Source organism: Carassius auratus, chromosome 21 (genome assembly GCF_003368295.1).
Source record: "Carassius auratus strain Wakin chromosome 21, ASM336829v1, whole genome shotgun sequence".
NCBI classification, from domain to species: domain Eukaryota; kingdom Metazoa; phylum Chordata; class Actinopteri; order Cypriniformes; family Cyprinidae; genus Carassius; species Carassius auratus.
Window position 1 is genome coordinate 24,914,622 of NC_039263.1, and position 16,186 is coordinate 24,930,807.

Consider the following 16,186-nt stretch of genomic DNA (forward strand, 5'->3'; position numbering starts at 1 on the left):
TTTTTATATTTGTGGGTTCACAGAAATCATTTAATTATTCATTGTGAAGACTCTTCTCATGCTTTGATGCTTGAATGAAAGTTGTTGGAGATGTGCCAGTTCTTCACAAGGCATTTCTTCAGTTTTTGATTAGTCAATCATGAAAACTAAAAAAATGAATGAATGAGATGCAAAGAAATATTCAATTGTTAATGATTTCAATCAGGCCAAAGAAGAAGCACATTAAACAGACACAAACTAGAGTCATTTCAAGTTAAATAGATCTTTTAATAGATGTTAGGATATAATTATACACTCAGAAAAAAGCGAACTGACAGCTTTACAGTTAATGTAGAGTATGGAGTTTGTGGATGGTGTAATGCATGAACTGATAAGACACAATAAGTGAGAAACTGTCAGCCTCTGCTTTGTGCTTAGGTCCTGATCACATCTCAGGCTTCACTGTTTGATTAGCTATTGTATCACATGGTTAATTTGAGCTCATAACAGTATGCTGATCAATTATGATCCATCTGATCTTTCTGTTCTTGTTGTCGTCCCATGTAACACCTGAAAGAAAAGCCAAACTCAGGTAAGAGAGCACTAACATCACAGAGATCATCCAAACAGTTTGATTGTGTTCACATCACCTTAATCACAGCAGTACATGATCACGTCATTGAGAGCGGTGTCATCTCCTCGTCCTTGAGGCAGTTCAATCCGTGTCTTGAGACCACAAATCCCTTTTCCTTCACATGAGTCACTCCAGGTGCCCCAATCGCCCCAGTTTGTGCCGCCACCCTTCAGGAAAGACCCTCGACTGCATCTGAACCTAGAAGAGGTTTGGATTTGACAATATTACGATAAAATATGTTGTTTCAATCAATAGTAACAATACATGACAAACCAATCTCTTTGAACTTGCAAGTGATAAATTGCTAAAGCTTTTATCATGGTACACAGTATTATCACAATTATTGATTTTTTTTTTTTTGCAAATAGATGTTGTCATAATACAAACACACACTAGTCTGAAGCCAAAAAGATTTATTGATTTGGTTGATTTGGTTACACATCCTGAGTCTTTAAGTTTGTATAAAAACCAATTTCCATTAGCAGTTTATGTTAACTAATTACTGATTTTCTGCACTTTTTTCTTTGTACATCTCCTTCATTGTCGGTCTCCCTCATGCTTCCACAACCGAAGCTGCTTTTAGCAGGTGTGCCATCGGCGCTGGTGTTTTTTCACCAAAACTTTGATGCGCATTATCTCAGTTTATTACGTCAACATAACAAATGATGTGATTGTAAAACAGTCTGGAGCTCTACAGTCAGTTCCAAAATGATTTGGTGATAATAATAAAGGATAATAATGAGTGATTTACAAGCAATTTGCTGAAGATCATTTTTGAATAAGAGCACCAAATTGGGTTAAAGGATTTTTAGCACAGCACAAACTCACAGGATGTTGTTTGCGGCCGTATCGTCACCATCTGCTTGAAAAGATTCGACTCTCAGCTGAAAAGAAGCCAAGAATCCAGAAGGACACCATTTGATATCTGTCCACCGACCCCAGCTGAAGAAAAAAACGGTTTTATTGATCAAACCAAATGTTATTTTTAAGAAATTCATTTGTCTAGCTTGTGAAAAAACTGCCTCTGACTCTTAATGTAACAAATCTTACTAACTGCAAACCTGCTCCTTTATTACTCTTTAGACTGAACCCATTACCTGCCTACATCTGACGAAACTGAGGAGTAGCTGTGATGCAAGTGTGATGAGCTTTGAATAGTGTTAATGCAGTGAAGGCGAATCCCGTTGAGTGCAGTATCATCCCCATTAATAGGATCTTCCACCTTAAAAACAAAACAAAAAACAACAAGACTTTAGACAAATTAGAAACAGAAAAGAAGCAATTTGAACTTTAGTTTCCAGAGTTCCTGGAGGTACATCGACATCACACATTTCTGATATCTACTAAAGACCTGATGAGTTGAATCAAGTGTGTTCAGAAACTTTTCCTGTTGATGTGCCTTCAGGAACAGAGCTGGGAATCCCTGGACTAATCCAATACATACACTTTAAAATGCTGGGTTAAAAACAACACAACTTAGTTTATTTGGCAACCAGGCACTAGGTACGATATATATATCGGACAGAACACATGCTGGGTTATTTTGACCCAGCTGGATGGGATAAATGTTTTATCCACCATGCTCGGTTGTTTTATTAAAGTCAGCTAATGCAGTTTTTGACTTAAGTGTATTCAACCATTATCTGTAATCACTTTTCACCGAAATACCACTAATTCTCACTCCGGTGTGTCGTTGAAATCTGACTCAGCAGATTAATTGCAGTACCAATTACAAACATAGAGGTAAAATACTTGTGTACTCAAAGTTTGCTACTGTTATACTTATAGTATACTTAAAAGTATACTGGCTGAAATCATGCCGAAGTATGACAGAGTTTTAATTGTTGGAGATTTTAACATCCATATCTGTTGTCCCTCCAAGCCATTGGTTAAAGACTTCTTAAATCTCACGGAGTCGTTTAACTTGATGCAGTTTGTGGCTAGCTCTACACATGAGCACGGACATACATTAGACCTGGTTTTATCGTGTGGTCTACCTGTTAACAATATTAATGTTTGTGATGCTACTTTTTCTGACCACATGCCTGTGTTATTCGAGATTTCTTGTTTCTGTAGTGCTAAACCATGTGCTCCTGCTCGTCGCTGTCGCGCATTTAACTCTTTAACTGCAGAACGGTTTACTGATGTTTTTAAAAGCGCAAATATGGCCTTCTCAGTGTCCACTCAGCATTATAATACTGATGAGTTAACATCATTGTTTTATACTTCTTGTCAGAATGCACTGGACATTGTTGCCCCTTTCAGGACTCTTCGTGCTAAGTCAAAATCTGAACCATGGCTAAATGACATTACCCGTGCTGCTAGGCAGGAGTGCAGGAGAGCGGAACGCCAATGGAAAAAAGATAGGCTGCAGGTTTCGTCTGAGATCTTGAAAGACAGCTTGTTTAAATATCAAAAAACTGTAAAAATGGAAAAGTCAAGGTATTTCTCAAATGTCATCGCAAATAATTCTCATAAACCTCGTGTTCTGTTCAACACTATTAATTATGTTTTAAATACATCTCACCAAATGAGTTTGGAATTTTCCAAAGAAACATGCGAAAACTTTTTGCAGTTTTTTAATGACAAGATTGTGACTGTTAGAGCCAATATTGTTCACCCTTCTGCTGATATGTCTTCTTTCTCTGTGTGCTCTTTTGTTTTTAATCAGTTTGAGCCAGTGTCTCTTGCTTGTTTAAAAGACATCATTGACAAAATGAATCCATCTGTTTGTCCCACAGACATTATTTCCCCAGATTTCCTAAAAAAGGTTTTTGACACCCTTGGCCCTAAAATACTAATAATTGTAAATAGTAGTCTCATTCATGGAGTTGTACCCCTACATTTTAAACACGCAATAGTGGAACCACTGATGAAAAAACCCAATCTGGATTCATCGGTTCTTACTAATTTTAGACCCATTTCGAAACTTCCGTTTCTTTCCAAAATATTGGAAAAAGTTGTTTTTAAACAATTAATGTCCTTTCTAGACTTACATGGTTTGCAAGAAATGTATCAATCTGGTTTTAAATCACTCCACAGCACAGAAACGGCCCTGTTAAAAGTTTATAATGATTTATTATTGGCCACTGACACAGGTAACTATGCTGTTCTTATGCTGTTAGATCTTACTGCTGCTTTTGACACTATAGATCACAATATACTGATCTCTCGTCTTGAGCATTGTGTTGGTATAAAGGGTGCCGCGTTACAATGGTTTAGATCTTATCTGGGTGAAAGAACTTTCTCGATACGTCTTGGGGAATTTGTGTCTTCTACTGCATCTCTTGTATGTGGAGTCCCTCAGGGTTCCATTCTTGGACCCATTTTATTTTCCTTATATATATTACCTTTAGGGTCCATATTTAGGAAACATGGCATCTCATTTCACTGTTATGCAGATGACTCGCAACTCTATCTGCCTTTAAAACGAAACAATGCAAACTCTATAGCACCTTTGTTGAGATGTCTTGAGGATATTAAAGCCTGGATGGCCTCTAATTTTTTAAAGTTCAATGAAGATAAAACTGAAATCATTTTGTTTCGACCTGGTGGTACCATCAATACCCCTGATGTAGATCTTGACGACTTAAAGTCATATGTGAAGCCCGTTGTAAAAAACCTAGGTGTTTTAATGGATGGTGACTTTAAACTAGATAAACAGATTAATTTGGTAGTTAAATCGTGTTTTTATCAGTTAAGGCAATTATCTAAAGTCAAGTCATTTGTATCTTTTACTGATTTTGAGAGGGTCATCCATGCTTTTATATCATCCCGCCTGGACTATTGTAATAGTCTCTATGTAGGCATTGGTGAGGCATCTCTAACACGTTTGCAGAGGGTACAAAACGCGGCTGCACGTTTATTGACAGGGACACGCAAACGAGACCACATTACACCTGTATTAGCTTCCCTTCACTGGTTGCCAGTTCGTTTTAGAATTGATTTCAAGATTTTACTTTTAGTCTTTAAATCATTAAATAATACTGCTCCTAAATACCTCTCAGATCTATTACAGCCATATACTCCATCCAGAGCACTTAGGTCTGCTGGGCAACTGCTTTTAGTTTCCCCCAATGCAAGATTAAAGAGCAGAGGTGACCGTGCCTTTGCAGTAGCGGCCCCGAAACTCTGGAATAATTTACCTTTGTACATTAGGCAGGCATCTTCACTTGCTGTTTTTAAATTACATTTAAAAACATATTTGTATAGTACAGCATATAACACAGTATGAGAGTTACCTGTTAGGAGTTCTTTTAAGTGTGTGTTATAAATCATTATTGTATTTATTGCATATTTTATTGTGTTTTATTTATTATATTTTATTTCTTTTTATGCTTTTTAGTTCTACTGTTTACTTTATATTGTATGTACAGCACTTTGGTGAACACCTGCTGTTTTAAAAAGGTGCTCTATAAATAAACTTTGATTTGATTGATTTGATACTTTTATATACTAGAAAGTGGGCCAGTTTAGTCCCAAGGAGTACTGAAACAGTACACTTACAAGTATACTACTAGAACACTGATATTTGTATACTTGATGCATAAAGTATACTTAGAAATATACCTTTACTTAAGTATACTTAATAAAATAAACTTGAAGTATACTTCTTTTTGGTAAGGGAACCTAAATTCAAAGTCATAATGAAATGGAGTCTGATTAGAGTTTAACTTAAATTATATCACTTTGTGCACTGAAAATACCACCATTGCATACTTCCACTGGGCCAGTTGTGTCAGCTCTACACTACTTTAATTAATTTAATTCTTAGCTTACCTTTAGACTGAATCCTGCAGCGTACGTTCCAGCTGGACACATTTCCCTCTGACCCCACGACCCCCAGCCCCCTCCATTCGGCACAGTCAGCAGCGATCTGTAATCTCTGTCGACGCTTCGCTCAGAACGAGTTCCTGCGGACTCAGCGCTCACCTGCAGCCCAGTAATGACTAGCAGTGAAAACATGATGGAAATGAAGCGATGCATTGCTGCAGACCTGGCCTGACGGATCAAGATACTGATGAAATTAATTTCTACTCAAAAGAACAGTTTCTTCAAATCCAGGACAGGAAATCTTTCTGAACCGACTGTGGTTTTTCAGCAGAATCTGCTTGATTATTTCAGAGCTGCTTCAGAATGCATTTATATGGTTTATCAATATTGTGGTTTCCTGGTTCTAGCCAATCAGCAGCCAGGAGCACAAAGCCCACGTCAAAAAACCTGTACGTGACTGAACACAGAAAAATACAAACAATGATCAATCAAAATATCTGTATGATTAACCAATGTCCTTGAAAACGGATTTGCTTGGTAAAATACCAAAATGTTGCGTTACCTGAGTTTGATTTTGTATTTTTAGTGAATAATATGGTAAGCATGCACTGCACCACAGAGAATAAAACAGGCGTTTGATTAAATAAGAATAATTGCCAAGACGCAAATGTTAAAGATGGATTTGTTCCATCTTTTGTCTTCTCCAGATGTTAAGTGATGGACTGGAGAGATGTGGATTATTGTGATGTTTTATCAGCTGTTTAGACTCTCGTTCTGACGGCACCCATTCACTGCAGTACATCCATTGATGAGCTAGAGATGGAAGGACACATTTCTCCAAATCTGATGAAGAAACAAACTCATCCTAATCTCAGACGGCCTGAGGATGAAGACATTTTCAGTGTTTAATTTTTATTATCTTAAAAGAATCCACATTACAAGATCAGTTTGTATTTACAAACCTCATGAAAGATAATAAAAATGTAAACTATTAAGCAATGGGCACATGTTACCGGTACTAAGCAGCACTTGACCTGATTACTCAGTGTTTGTCTAAAGTGTGTTTATTGGCTTGCACAATCATCTAGTTTTGCATAATCATCTTGAATGATAATATGGACAAACACTGATTTTGCAGCTGTGTGTACTCATTTCTTCATGCAAATGACTATAATTTCAGTAGTCAAGTTGTTATGAAAATGTTTAATTCCCTTATAGATGTATATTGGTATCTAACTCAACAAAGATAGGCTGTAGTGGTGTTATGGATTGTTGTATAAGGCCAACCACAGGGAACTAGCGTCAGCGGACGTCACTGCGCTAACTGGAGGCAGCAAAGCAGAGAGGAAACTGGACAAAATGCTTGTTTTTACAGCGCACACTTACTGAAAAGGTTCAATAAAGTATTGTCTTTAGTATGTCAAGTAGCTGTGCTTTTATTGTCAATTGTGATTTGTATTTGTTTAATTGCTGAATTATGTACACTATGATAATATGATTATGAGATACTGTTGCTTTGTCCTGCATGTAGACATAACTTTTATATCAACATTGAGGGCCGCAATGGAAATAAGCCATGGGCTTTATTGTGTTTTTAACCTTGACAGTTTTTCTAAAGTGTATGGAATTTCTTTTATAAACTTGTATAAAACTTGTGCAAAAAAAATAAATAAATAAATTAAATTCAACATGCTTAGCATTTCTCTCTGTACTCTCCAAAATTACCAAATCAAAGCTGCAACTGAACACTTTATGGGAGTTTTACCAAATAAAATTCTTTCCAAGGACACCTAGGTATGATTGTTTATTGACAGATCACTGAAGTGTGCTCAGTGCTCCTGGCTGCTGATTGGCTGAAATATTGATGAACTACATGAATGTATTTTTCTGATTGTCTCAAAGAAACGGGCAGGTTCTGCTGAGTGACCACAGACAGCTCAGAAAGCCAGGGTCAGTTTTTGGAGTAGAAACCAAACAGATTTAATTTCATCAGTATTTTAATCGATCAGACCAGTGCTGTAGCAATGCATCACTTTATGTTTTCACTGCTAGCCTTTATTGGGCTGTAGGTGAGCGTTCAGTCCACAGGAAGATGTCCTGAGAGGAGCATTGACAGATCTTTCATAACATCGTTGATGGAACACAATGGGATGCAGTTTGGGTCGTGGGGTCACAGGGAATTGTGTCCGAGTTCAGTCTCAAGGTGGCTTTAATCGTCCCTATAAATCTTACTACATCTTACCTTGTATTTTAAGTCGTAGACTAAAAATCATGTTTGAGTTGATTTACCTAAAAGAAATTTGAATTTGCCCTGACATCTCCTAAAAATGTAAGTGTCATTTACTTTTCTAAAGATGCACATCAGTAAGGTTTTTTTTTTTTAAGGCACATTTATAAAAGCTGTCATAATTGAACTATGGCTTAATCCTGGGTTAAAGGGATAGTTCCTGGCTCTTTCAAGCTTTATAATGGCATTGAATGGGAGCAAAACGAAACACCGGTCATGAAGTAGAAGTGCAAACTTGGACTGGTACAACTAATTTCGATATTAGTCAAGAGGAGACTGGTTTCTCTTTGCTGTAAAGAAAACTTGTTTCTCGTGAGACTAGCATAGAGGTTACGCTATGTTTACATCCTACATCATCTGCTTGAATGCAACTCTCTCATGAATGTAAGTAAATGCTAGTAAATGTATTTTGTTCAAAGAATGTTTAGATTTTGTAGTGGAAAACAAGGACAAAATAATATTGTTTTGCAGTGCAGTAAGAATGAAATATGTGTATTCACTTGTTTAATGTTTAATCTCCAATGCACGTGCCATGATGATTATTATTGGTTGGTTGGACTCTGTTCCCAATGGACACTTTCCTATGCTTTATGGGATAACAATAATATCATTGGGGTTTGTCTTCAGTCTTCACTTCAGCAAAACAGTTTCCAGGGTCATTTAGAGGTTAAGCATACAGATGTTTATATATGTGTGTGTTCACATACAGGTCATTGACGTTGACTCGGGGCTCCTGGCTGCTGATTGGCTAGAACCAGGATATCACCGCATTGATAAACCGTATAAATGTATTCTGAAGCAGCTCTGAGAGAATCAGGCAGCAGTTCCTTTAAACAGTTCCTGATGTGAGCAGAATTAAATTTAATCAGTATTTTAATCCATCAGGCTTTTTCTGCAGCAATGCATTACTTAATTTCTTTACTATTAGTCATTAATGGGTTACATGAGTCCACGGGAACATCAACATATATTAAGGATCGAAGCTAAATGTGTCCAGTGAAACTCAAACATAGCAGGGTTTAGTCTCATGGTAAGTTGAATCTATTAGATTTATATGTGGTGGTGGCTTAGTGGTTAAACATGTGAGCTGGTGACTGATCATTACTCATCACCAGGGAAATGCACAAGCTTAACCCTACAGGACATGAAGATGAATGTTACTATGGGATGGTTAGAGTTAACTTTAAAGGATTGCTTGTAGGTTTTTCAAATGTAGGAATGTTGTGTTGTTGTTTCAAGGTAGAAGAGACACTCTGTGTGATTTGGGATGATAACACTGCACTCAGTGGGATTCGCCTTCACTGCATCGATCCGTCCAAAGGCTCAGTTCAGTCAGAAGTAGGAAGGTAAGGTCTGTAGAGTAGATATAGTAGTTAGAGCAGGTTTGGGCTTATCAAGAATTTTTACATTAAGGTTTAGGAGCAGCTTCTTCATAAGCAACAGTAGACAAATTAATTTTCTTAACATTTTCAGTAATAAACCTGTTTTTTTCTTCAGCTGGGGTGAGTGGACAGAAATCAAATGGTAAGATGAACGTAAGGAATTCAAATAAAATGAAAATATTTTCTTTTTGTTTTTAAATATTTTATCAATTACCTTAAAGAACCGTTAACATCCATGACATATTTCCATTGCATAAAAGTTACTTTATAGTTCAGAAAGGTTATTAATATTCAGATGTTCTTTACACAATTTTGGTTTCTTTTTGCTTGAAGGTCTGATTTCTGTTGTACAGTATCTATTTTTAGTAAAGCTTTAGATTACAACCCTAAGGTACTGCGTAATTTTTTTTTTTTTTTTTTTCTTAAGCTTCATGTTTGACACACCCAGAACACACACACACACTCATGTTCATACACACATCTTAAGTGTTGTTAATATCCAAATTGGGTATATTTTGACCTATGATTAGACAACAAGAGATGCACTTTTTTTCACTGGAGGAAGCATTATTATGGATTATGGAGTCATATTTTAGCCAGAAGCAACAGTTTGAAGTTAATAACATCTTAATGCTGGATTTGTTTCATCTTTTGTCTTCTCCAGATGTTAACTGATGGACTGGAGTGCTGTGGATTATTGTGATGTTTTATCAGCTGTTTAGACTCTCATTCTGATGGCACCCATTCACTGCAGAGCATCCATTGATGAGAAAGTGATGGATAATTACATTTCTCAAAATCTGATGAAGAAACAAACTCATCTACATCTCTGATGGCCTGAGGATGAGCACATTTACAGCAGATGTCCATTTTTGGACAAACTGTTCCTTTAACCCTTGTATAGACTTTTTGTCAAAAGAAAAATTATACTATTAATTATTTTTTCAACTTACACTCATTGACAAGGTTAAAAAGATGTTTTTTTTTTTTACACTACCATTGAGAAATTTTAATCAAACTATGCTACAGACTTTTTCCTTTTAGACCCTAAAGAATCATATCAACTTGTGGAAAAAACATCCCACGACACCTTTAAACTCATAAATGTGATACTAAAAAAGATAAAAGGCAAATATCAACCATATATTCTGTTCATATTGCTTGTAACTGGGATAAAGTAAACATCTGTGGAGTGTTTTAACAAATTGTGTAATTGTGTTGAATTAAAACCCCACGCAAGGGGTTAAAATGAATCTGCTTTACAATATGAATTTGTCTTTAAATAAAAAGTATAAACTATCAAGCATGTTTTTACTGGTACTGAGCAGCATTTGACCTGAATAGTCAGTGTTGGTCTACAGTGTGTTTATTGACTTGTACCATCATTCATTTTTACACTATTGTTTTGAACAATAATATAGACAAACACCGATTCTGTAGCTATGTGTATTAATTTATTTGTGCAACTTACTATGACTTTAGAGGTTTCAAGTTGTATGAAGACGTTTTAGTCCATGGCAGATGTGGGCTAGCAGATAACCAGAGCTTAGTCCAGAGACATCCATATATGTGTCAAAATACAAAGGATAAACTTATTTACATAAACTTAAAAAGTTAGTTTTTTAAGCCAAGTAAAGGCCTTATTAAACATGCAGGGTTCTATACACTTATTGTCAGACCCAAGGACTGTGTGTTGTGTTTTCTTCTCCCATGCACTCTGTGATCTAGTTTCCCGTCTGTGTCTGATTAATGTAGTTATGTTCAGGTATGTCTAGTTAATTATTATTATTTGCTCCACTATATCAGTTGTGTTCTGTTCACTGTTTGTGGTCCAGTCTATATGTGACTCTGCACGTCCGACCTGTGCCTTTTATAAATTATTAAAGATTATTTGCATTGTTCGTTGTCTTTTTTTGTGCGTTTCATTCACCGTAGCGGTGACACTTTCTACTTTCTACTATTTTTTCTTTATATTTCTAGCACAAGAAAGCATAAATAATGTTAAGAGATTAATGTTTTAAATGTAAAAACTGGAATATAGAAATTCAAAATGAGAGAAAACAGATTAATACTTTTAAATACGGAAATAAAATGACCAGTGTTACAACATTAAAATCATGTTAAAATCATTAAATGTGTATACAATGAATTGAAAGTTTAATGGTAATGTTTAATAAGTACAGAAGTAATAATCGACAAGCATATTATCTCATATTTTCATGTTAATATATATTAACTAATGATTTGTTATGACAAAAATGTTTGTTAATGATTTAGAAATGTAAGTTATTATAAAGTGTTACCAAAAAAAAGTAAATAAGTGAAGCTGTTTCAAAGGGCACATGCTTTTACCGGCAATGAGCAGCATTTGTGCCAATCAGTCAGTGTTTGTATTAAGTGTGTTTACATGCAGGTCATTGACTTTAATATCAGAGTTCATTTAGATTTGCATAGTTGTCTAGCTAGCAATATCAAGCAATAACACAAATAAACACTGATTCTCAAATATATCTTTCTACATGCATCAAAATTCTTGTATGAGAATGATCCAGATATTATTGCATTCTGTCTAATCGCGACTGATAATTTATTGATGTCACGCCAGATGAGGCTCACGCAGAGAGAGAGACTTGTGCAGAAATCAAGATGAATGAGAGCAAAAGCACTCACAGAAAGTATTAGATGCACACTGCAGGGGATTATTGTAAGTAACATCACACAACCAAAATGTTTCTGTGAATATTAACACAATTGCAACGTGACAATGATTTTATGCATCAGCTAGTGGTTCAAAAAACAAGTTAAAATTAAGTGAATATCATTTGACACAATACAGTTTAATTTTTTCTGCTTCAGCTTCTGTGTTTCTTGCAATGGAAGGATGGAGTTTGTTGCTGATTTCATTTGAACAACAACTCTAAAGTTATTAAATCATTCTAACTGAATTAACCGAAACAATGTAAGAATTTGATGTGAAAGATGAAACATAATAAAGTGATGGAAAATGTATAAACATAGCGAGAATCGGTCTTGTTAAAGCTACTAATTTCCACCAGTAACAGAGCACTTTATTTTGAGAGACGTTCAAGTGTTACTTAGTCCTCAATGAGGGATGTAACAGCTCGTGTCTTCAAATGAAGTCCAAAAGAAGTGAGATGTTAATGAAAACATTTACTTAATGAAAATAATTACTTTACCCTACATTACTTCAAGGACTCACAGAACAGAACTAAAAACACAGGGTATATAAATGCATGGAAAGTAATCACAAGAACAGAAACAGGTGGGGAGTAATCAATTAACTAAACAAGGAAAGGAACATGACCAAATAAGGAAAACTCAACAGGAGAATAGAAGTCCATGACTGTGACGGGGAAACATACTGTTGAATAATTAATTTAATTATGTAAATTATTTTTTTGCATTGAATAATTAGATTTTTGTTTGTATGTGCTGTCAATTTTTGTTCTTAGAGAAAAAAGTTCTGAATCTGCAAAATTGGGATCAGCAGGTCACACTAAAATGTTTTTACTTGACTTAGTTTTTTTTTAAGACGATCGGTTTGCATGCATTTTAAAGTAGGGTTAACTAAATCGATTTTACAGTGTATATGAACATACTTTTATGATACTTAAATTCTCCTTCTGTCTCTTATAAGAAAGACAGTCGCAGGTTTGGAATCACATTAGCTTGATTAAATGATGACAGAATGATCATTTTAGCAGATCACTTCTTCGCAATCATTCTTGAGGAAATAGATCTTATATTTTCTGTTTCAGTGCATGCTTAATATTTTACTCATCAAAAACACAAAATCAAACAAGCAGCTCAACATTTTCTAGGCATTTTCCCAAGAAATCAGTTTTCAGGGACATTTAGGGTTAAGCATACAGATATATTGCTGGATCAGTGTTTGTATTTTTGTGTTTTCAGTCGCGTAAAGGTTGTTGATGTGCACTCTGCGCTCCTGGCTGCTGATTGGCTAGAACCAGGATATCATGATATTTATAAACCATGAAAATGCATTCTGAAAAATCAGGCATATTCTGCGGACAGACTGCAGTCGATCAGGTTTCTGTTCTGGATTTGAAGAAACTATTGTTCCTTTGAGCAGTTTTACTGACCTTAGTTCAGTTCATAGTGTAGAAATCAAACAGAATTAATTTCATCAGTATTTTTTATCGATCAGGCCACAGCTCCAGCAATGCATCACTTTATGTCTTTACTGTTAGTCGTTATTGGGCTCCATATGAGCATTCAGTCATATGTAATGCATTCTGATCCAGACATCAACAGAAAAAACAGATGGTGGCTGAAAGTGTACTATACAACGAACTGGGGATCGTGGGGGGTTAAAGACATCTGTCCAAATGGAACGTATGCTGCAGGGTTCAGTCTAAAGGTAAGTCTGGCTTTAAATACATTACAGTCATATGGGGAGGCTTATCATTACTAGTTAGTTATTTAATCCCAGGTATCTCCAGGGAACTGCACATGCTTAATACTAAGGACACTAAGATGAATGTTACTATAGGAAGTTACAGTATACTTTTCAATGATTGATCATAGCTCTTTTTTTTTAAGGTGGAACAGCTTTCCCAAGGCTTTTGGGATGACAACACTGCACTGAATGGGATTCGCCTTCACTGCATCGATCCGTCCAAAGGCTTGTCAAGCTCATATGAGAACTACGCCACAGTTGAGTCAGAAGTAGGAAGGTAATGGGCTCAGACTAAAGAGTAATACTAGTTATAGCAGGTTTGGGGTTATTATGAGTTTTTAGGTTAAGGTTTAGGAGCAGTTTTATCATAAGCAACAGTAAACAAATCAATTTTCTTGAAATTTCAGTAGTAAACCTGTTTTTTCTTCAGCTGGGGTAAGTGGACAGAAATCAAATGGTGTCCTTCTGGATTACTGACAGCTTTTCAGCTGAGAGTCGAATCTTCCCAAGGAATTGAAGACGACACGGCCGTCAACAACATCAGGTGAGAATGCAGAAGTACATTTGGACCCACTTTATTTTAAGTGGCCTTAACTACTATGTACTTACATTTAAATTATTAATTTGGTACAATGCACTTATTGTGTACATACATGTTTTTACATTATACTTATATTTGAAAAATATCTGCACGTAATTACATTTGTAAATAATTTCTGTAATTACATGTATAATTACACGGTTGACCCATCCCTTACACCTTAACACACCCTTAAACTTAAACCCATACCTCCAAATCTGTCCCTAACCTTACCTGTTTCCAACCTCAATAGCAGCAAAACAAATTAACAATATAATATGAACACAATAAGTACATTGTATTTATTTTTTGATGTAAGTATATAGTAGTTAAGGCCACTTAATATAAAGTGGGACCGTACATTTTTAAAAGGAAGTTTTTGCGGTTTAATGAACACTAGATTCATCATTTTAATTTGATCAAATGTTAAGCCCTACTTGATTTCTTCATCCAGAACGGGCAAAGTTCTGTGGTATTCCATGTTATACAATACAATCGGTTTTAATAACTGGGTTCCCAGATTCTGTCGGTGTTTTCGAATAATATTTTTCTTCTATTTTCAGATTCAGATGCAGTCGAGGGTCTTTGCTGGAGGGTGATGGCACAGCCTGGGGCGAGTGGGGATATATGAGCACAACATGTAAAGGAAAAGCGATTTGTGGCATCCAGACACAGGTGGAAGAGCCACAGGGAATGAGAGACGACACCGCTCTCAATGATGCCTGGATGTTATGCTGCGATTAAGGTGATGCGATCGCAATCAAACACTCGGATTGTCACATACTGCAGAGCAACTGAGTTTTTTTTTTTTTTTTCAGGTGTAAGAGGACGACAGCAAAGAACAGCTAAAAGATCAGATGGATTGTAATAACTGATCGAATGCAATGATGAGCTAACAAAGCTGTGGTATGACACTGTGAAAATGCATATTCAACTGGTCATTATCACAAAACTAAATAAAATCTTGTAGTCTCATATCCTTTATCAAAACATTTTACATCAGATGTTTGATTGCATTAGTGCATGTGGCATACGGTTCGACCTAAAGTGACTTACACTGCATTCAAAGTCTTATCCATTAATGCTTTTCTTGGAAATGAACAGTGAACTCTACAGGAACACTCATGAACTCTCATCTTTCTTTTATAGTTTGATAAGAACATGAATGAATATCAAAACGTAGGCTATTTTATAAGATAGCCCAGTACAACTCAAATGTCTCATGTAATTGCTTATTCAGTGCAATGTAACAAAACATTTACCATAAATATTTTTACTGCCTGCGTTTAAATTTTTCCAAATCAGTTTGGGTGAATGCAAACAACTTATTGATCATGAACCCAACATCCAGGAAAACATTCAATCTTCCTGAGGGAAGACATCTTTCACTATTGTAAGTTCATGCTGTTAAATACAGAAAAATTCAATACTAGCGTATTCTTGGACCGCATTAATGAAATACAAATCCATGCACCAGAAGTAGGCTAGCCAACAGATTTCATGCCATTTGTATTTAATTTCACTGTATTTTCACCTCTTAAATTACTACACCTGTGCATTAATAATTCTACAATGGTACAATTTACTCAGGCCAATTACTTTTTTTTTTTTTTTTTGTATGACAGTTTCATCAGCTGGAAACGGGAAACTGAGAGTCATGTGACCTAACTGCTCTCCTATCATGAACTCAAGTTCAGTGTTGATTTATGTTTACAGTTTCTATTAAATATTAATATTGAGAACTCATCAATCAAAGCTGTTCCATTTAAAGACTTTACTGGCAATGAGCAGCATTTGAGCTGATTCTGTTAACATGCAGATCATCAACATTTTAACTTTGTATAATCTGTCTGAATACTGGCTGGAACAAAAAATAAAAAAAGGATAAACATATCTTTCTTCAGGAAAATGAGATATAAGCAAACCTTTTTTAAGCAATGTTCTCTGTTGCGCGGGCCGGGACTATTTTTGTGCTGGCACACGCAGCGAGCGGGTGGTGTGTGTGAGCGTGCGCGCACATGTTGACGACTGCCGACGGTGACTTACCAGGGCTGTCTCTGTCCCACATACAAAGGCCAGTAAAAAAAAAAAAAAAAATTAATTCGGTTTT

The 16,186-nt window shown here is 35.8% G+C and overlaps 2 protein-coding genes and 1 long non-coding RNA gene across 3 annotated transcripts; 2 read left to right on the forward strand and 1 right to left on the reverse strand.

Annotated features, from left to right (window-relative positions):
* Positions 1–246: 246 nt before the first annotated feature.
* Positions 247–5,729, reverse strand: LOC113039085 (vitelline membrane outer layer protein 1-like). Its single transcript, XM_026196984.1, has 5 exons — positions 5,393–5,729; positions 1,711–1,835; positions 1,442–1,555; positions 630–811; positions 247–549 (listed from the first exon to the last, which is right to left on the reverse strand). The coding sequence occupies exons 1-4, from the start codon at positions 5,597–5,599 to the stop codon at positions 631–633; spliced, it is 627 nt and encodes a 208-aa protein (XP_026052769.1). The 5' UTR covers positions 5,600–5,729; the 3' UTR covers positions 247–549; position 630.
* Positions 5,730–8,076: 2,347 nt separating this feature from the next.
* LOC113039097 (uncharacterized) lies at positions 8,077–9,777 on the forward strand. Its single transcript, XR_003274858.1, has 4 exons — positions 8,077–8,703; positions 8,913–9,019; positions 9,171–9,197; positions 9,720–9,777. It is a non-coding gene; the product is annotated as an uncharacterized LOC113039097 (long non-coding RNA).
* A 3,292-nt stretch (positions 9,778–13,069) lies between these two features.
* LOC113039086 (vitelline membrane outer layer protein 1-like) lies at positions 13,070–15,355 on the forward strand. Its single transcript, XM_026196985.1, has 5 exons — positions 13,070–13,457; positions 13,640–13,773; positions 13,927–14,040; positions 14,640–14,821; positions 14,895–15,355. The coding sequence occupies exons 1-4, from the start codon at positions 13,260–13,262 to the stop codon at positions 14,818–14,820; spliced, it is 627 nt and encodes a 208-aa protein (XP_026052770.1). The 5' UTR covers positions 13,070–13,259; the 3' UTR covers position 14,821; positions 14,895–15,355.
* Positions 15,356–16,186: the final 831 nt, after the last annotated feature.

Bases quoted from the DNA above. Each gene is read 5' to 3' on its own strand.
- LOC113039085 (XM_026196984.1), bottom strand. From the start codon at position 5,599: ATGCATCGCTTCATTTCCATCATGTTTTCACTGCTAGTCATTACTGGG. The intron at 1,836-5,392 runs GTAAGCTAAGAA...TTTGTTTTTAAG, and splicing joins CTGCAGGATTCAGTCTAAAG to GTGGAAGATCCTATTAATGG. The intron at 812-1,441 runs GTGAGTTTGTGC...AACCTCTTCTAG, and splicing joins ACGGCCGCAAACAACATCCT to GTTCAGATGCAGTCGAGGGT.
- LOC113039086 (XM_026196985.1), top strand. From the start codon at position 13,260: ATGCATCACTTTATGTCTTTACTGTTAGTCGTTATTGGGCTCCATATG. The intron at 13,774-13,926 runs GTAATGGGCTCA...TTTTTTCTTCAG, and splicing joins GTTGAGTCAGAAGTAGGAAG to CTGGGGTAAGTGGACAGAAA. The intron at 14,041-14,639 runs GTGAGAATGCAG...TTCTATTTTCAG, and splicing joins ACGGCCGTCAACAACATCAG to ATTCAGATGCAGTCGAGGGT.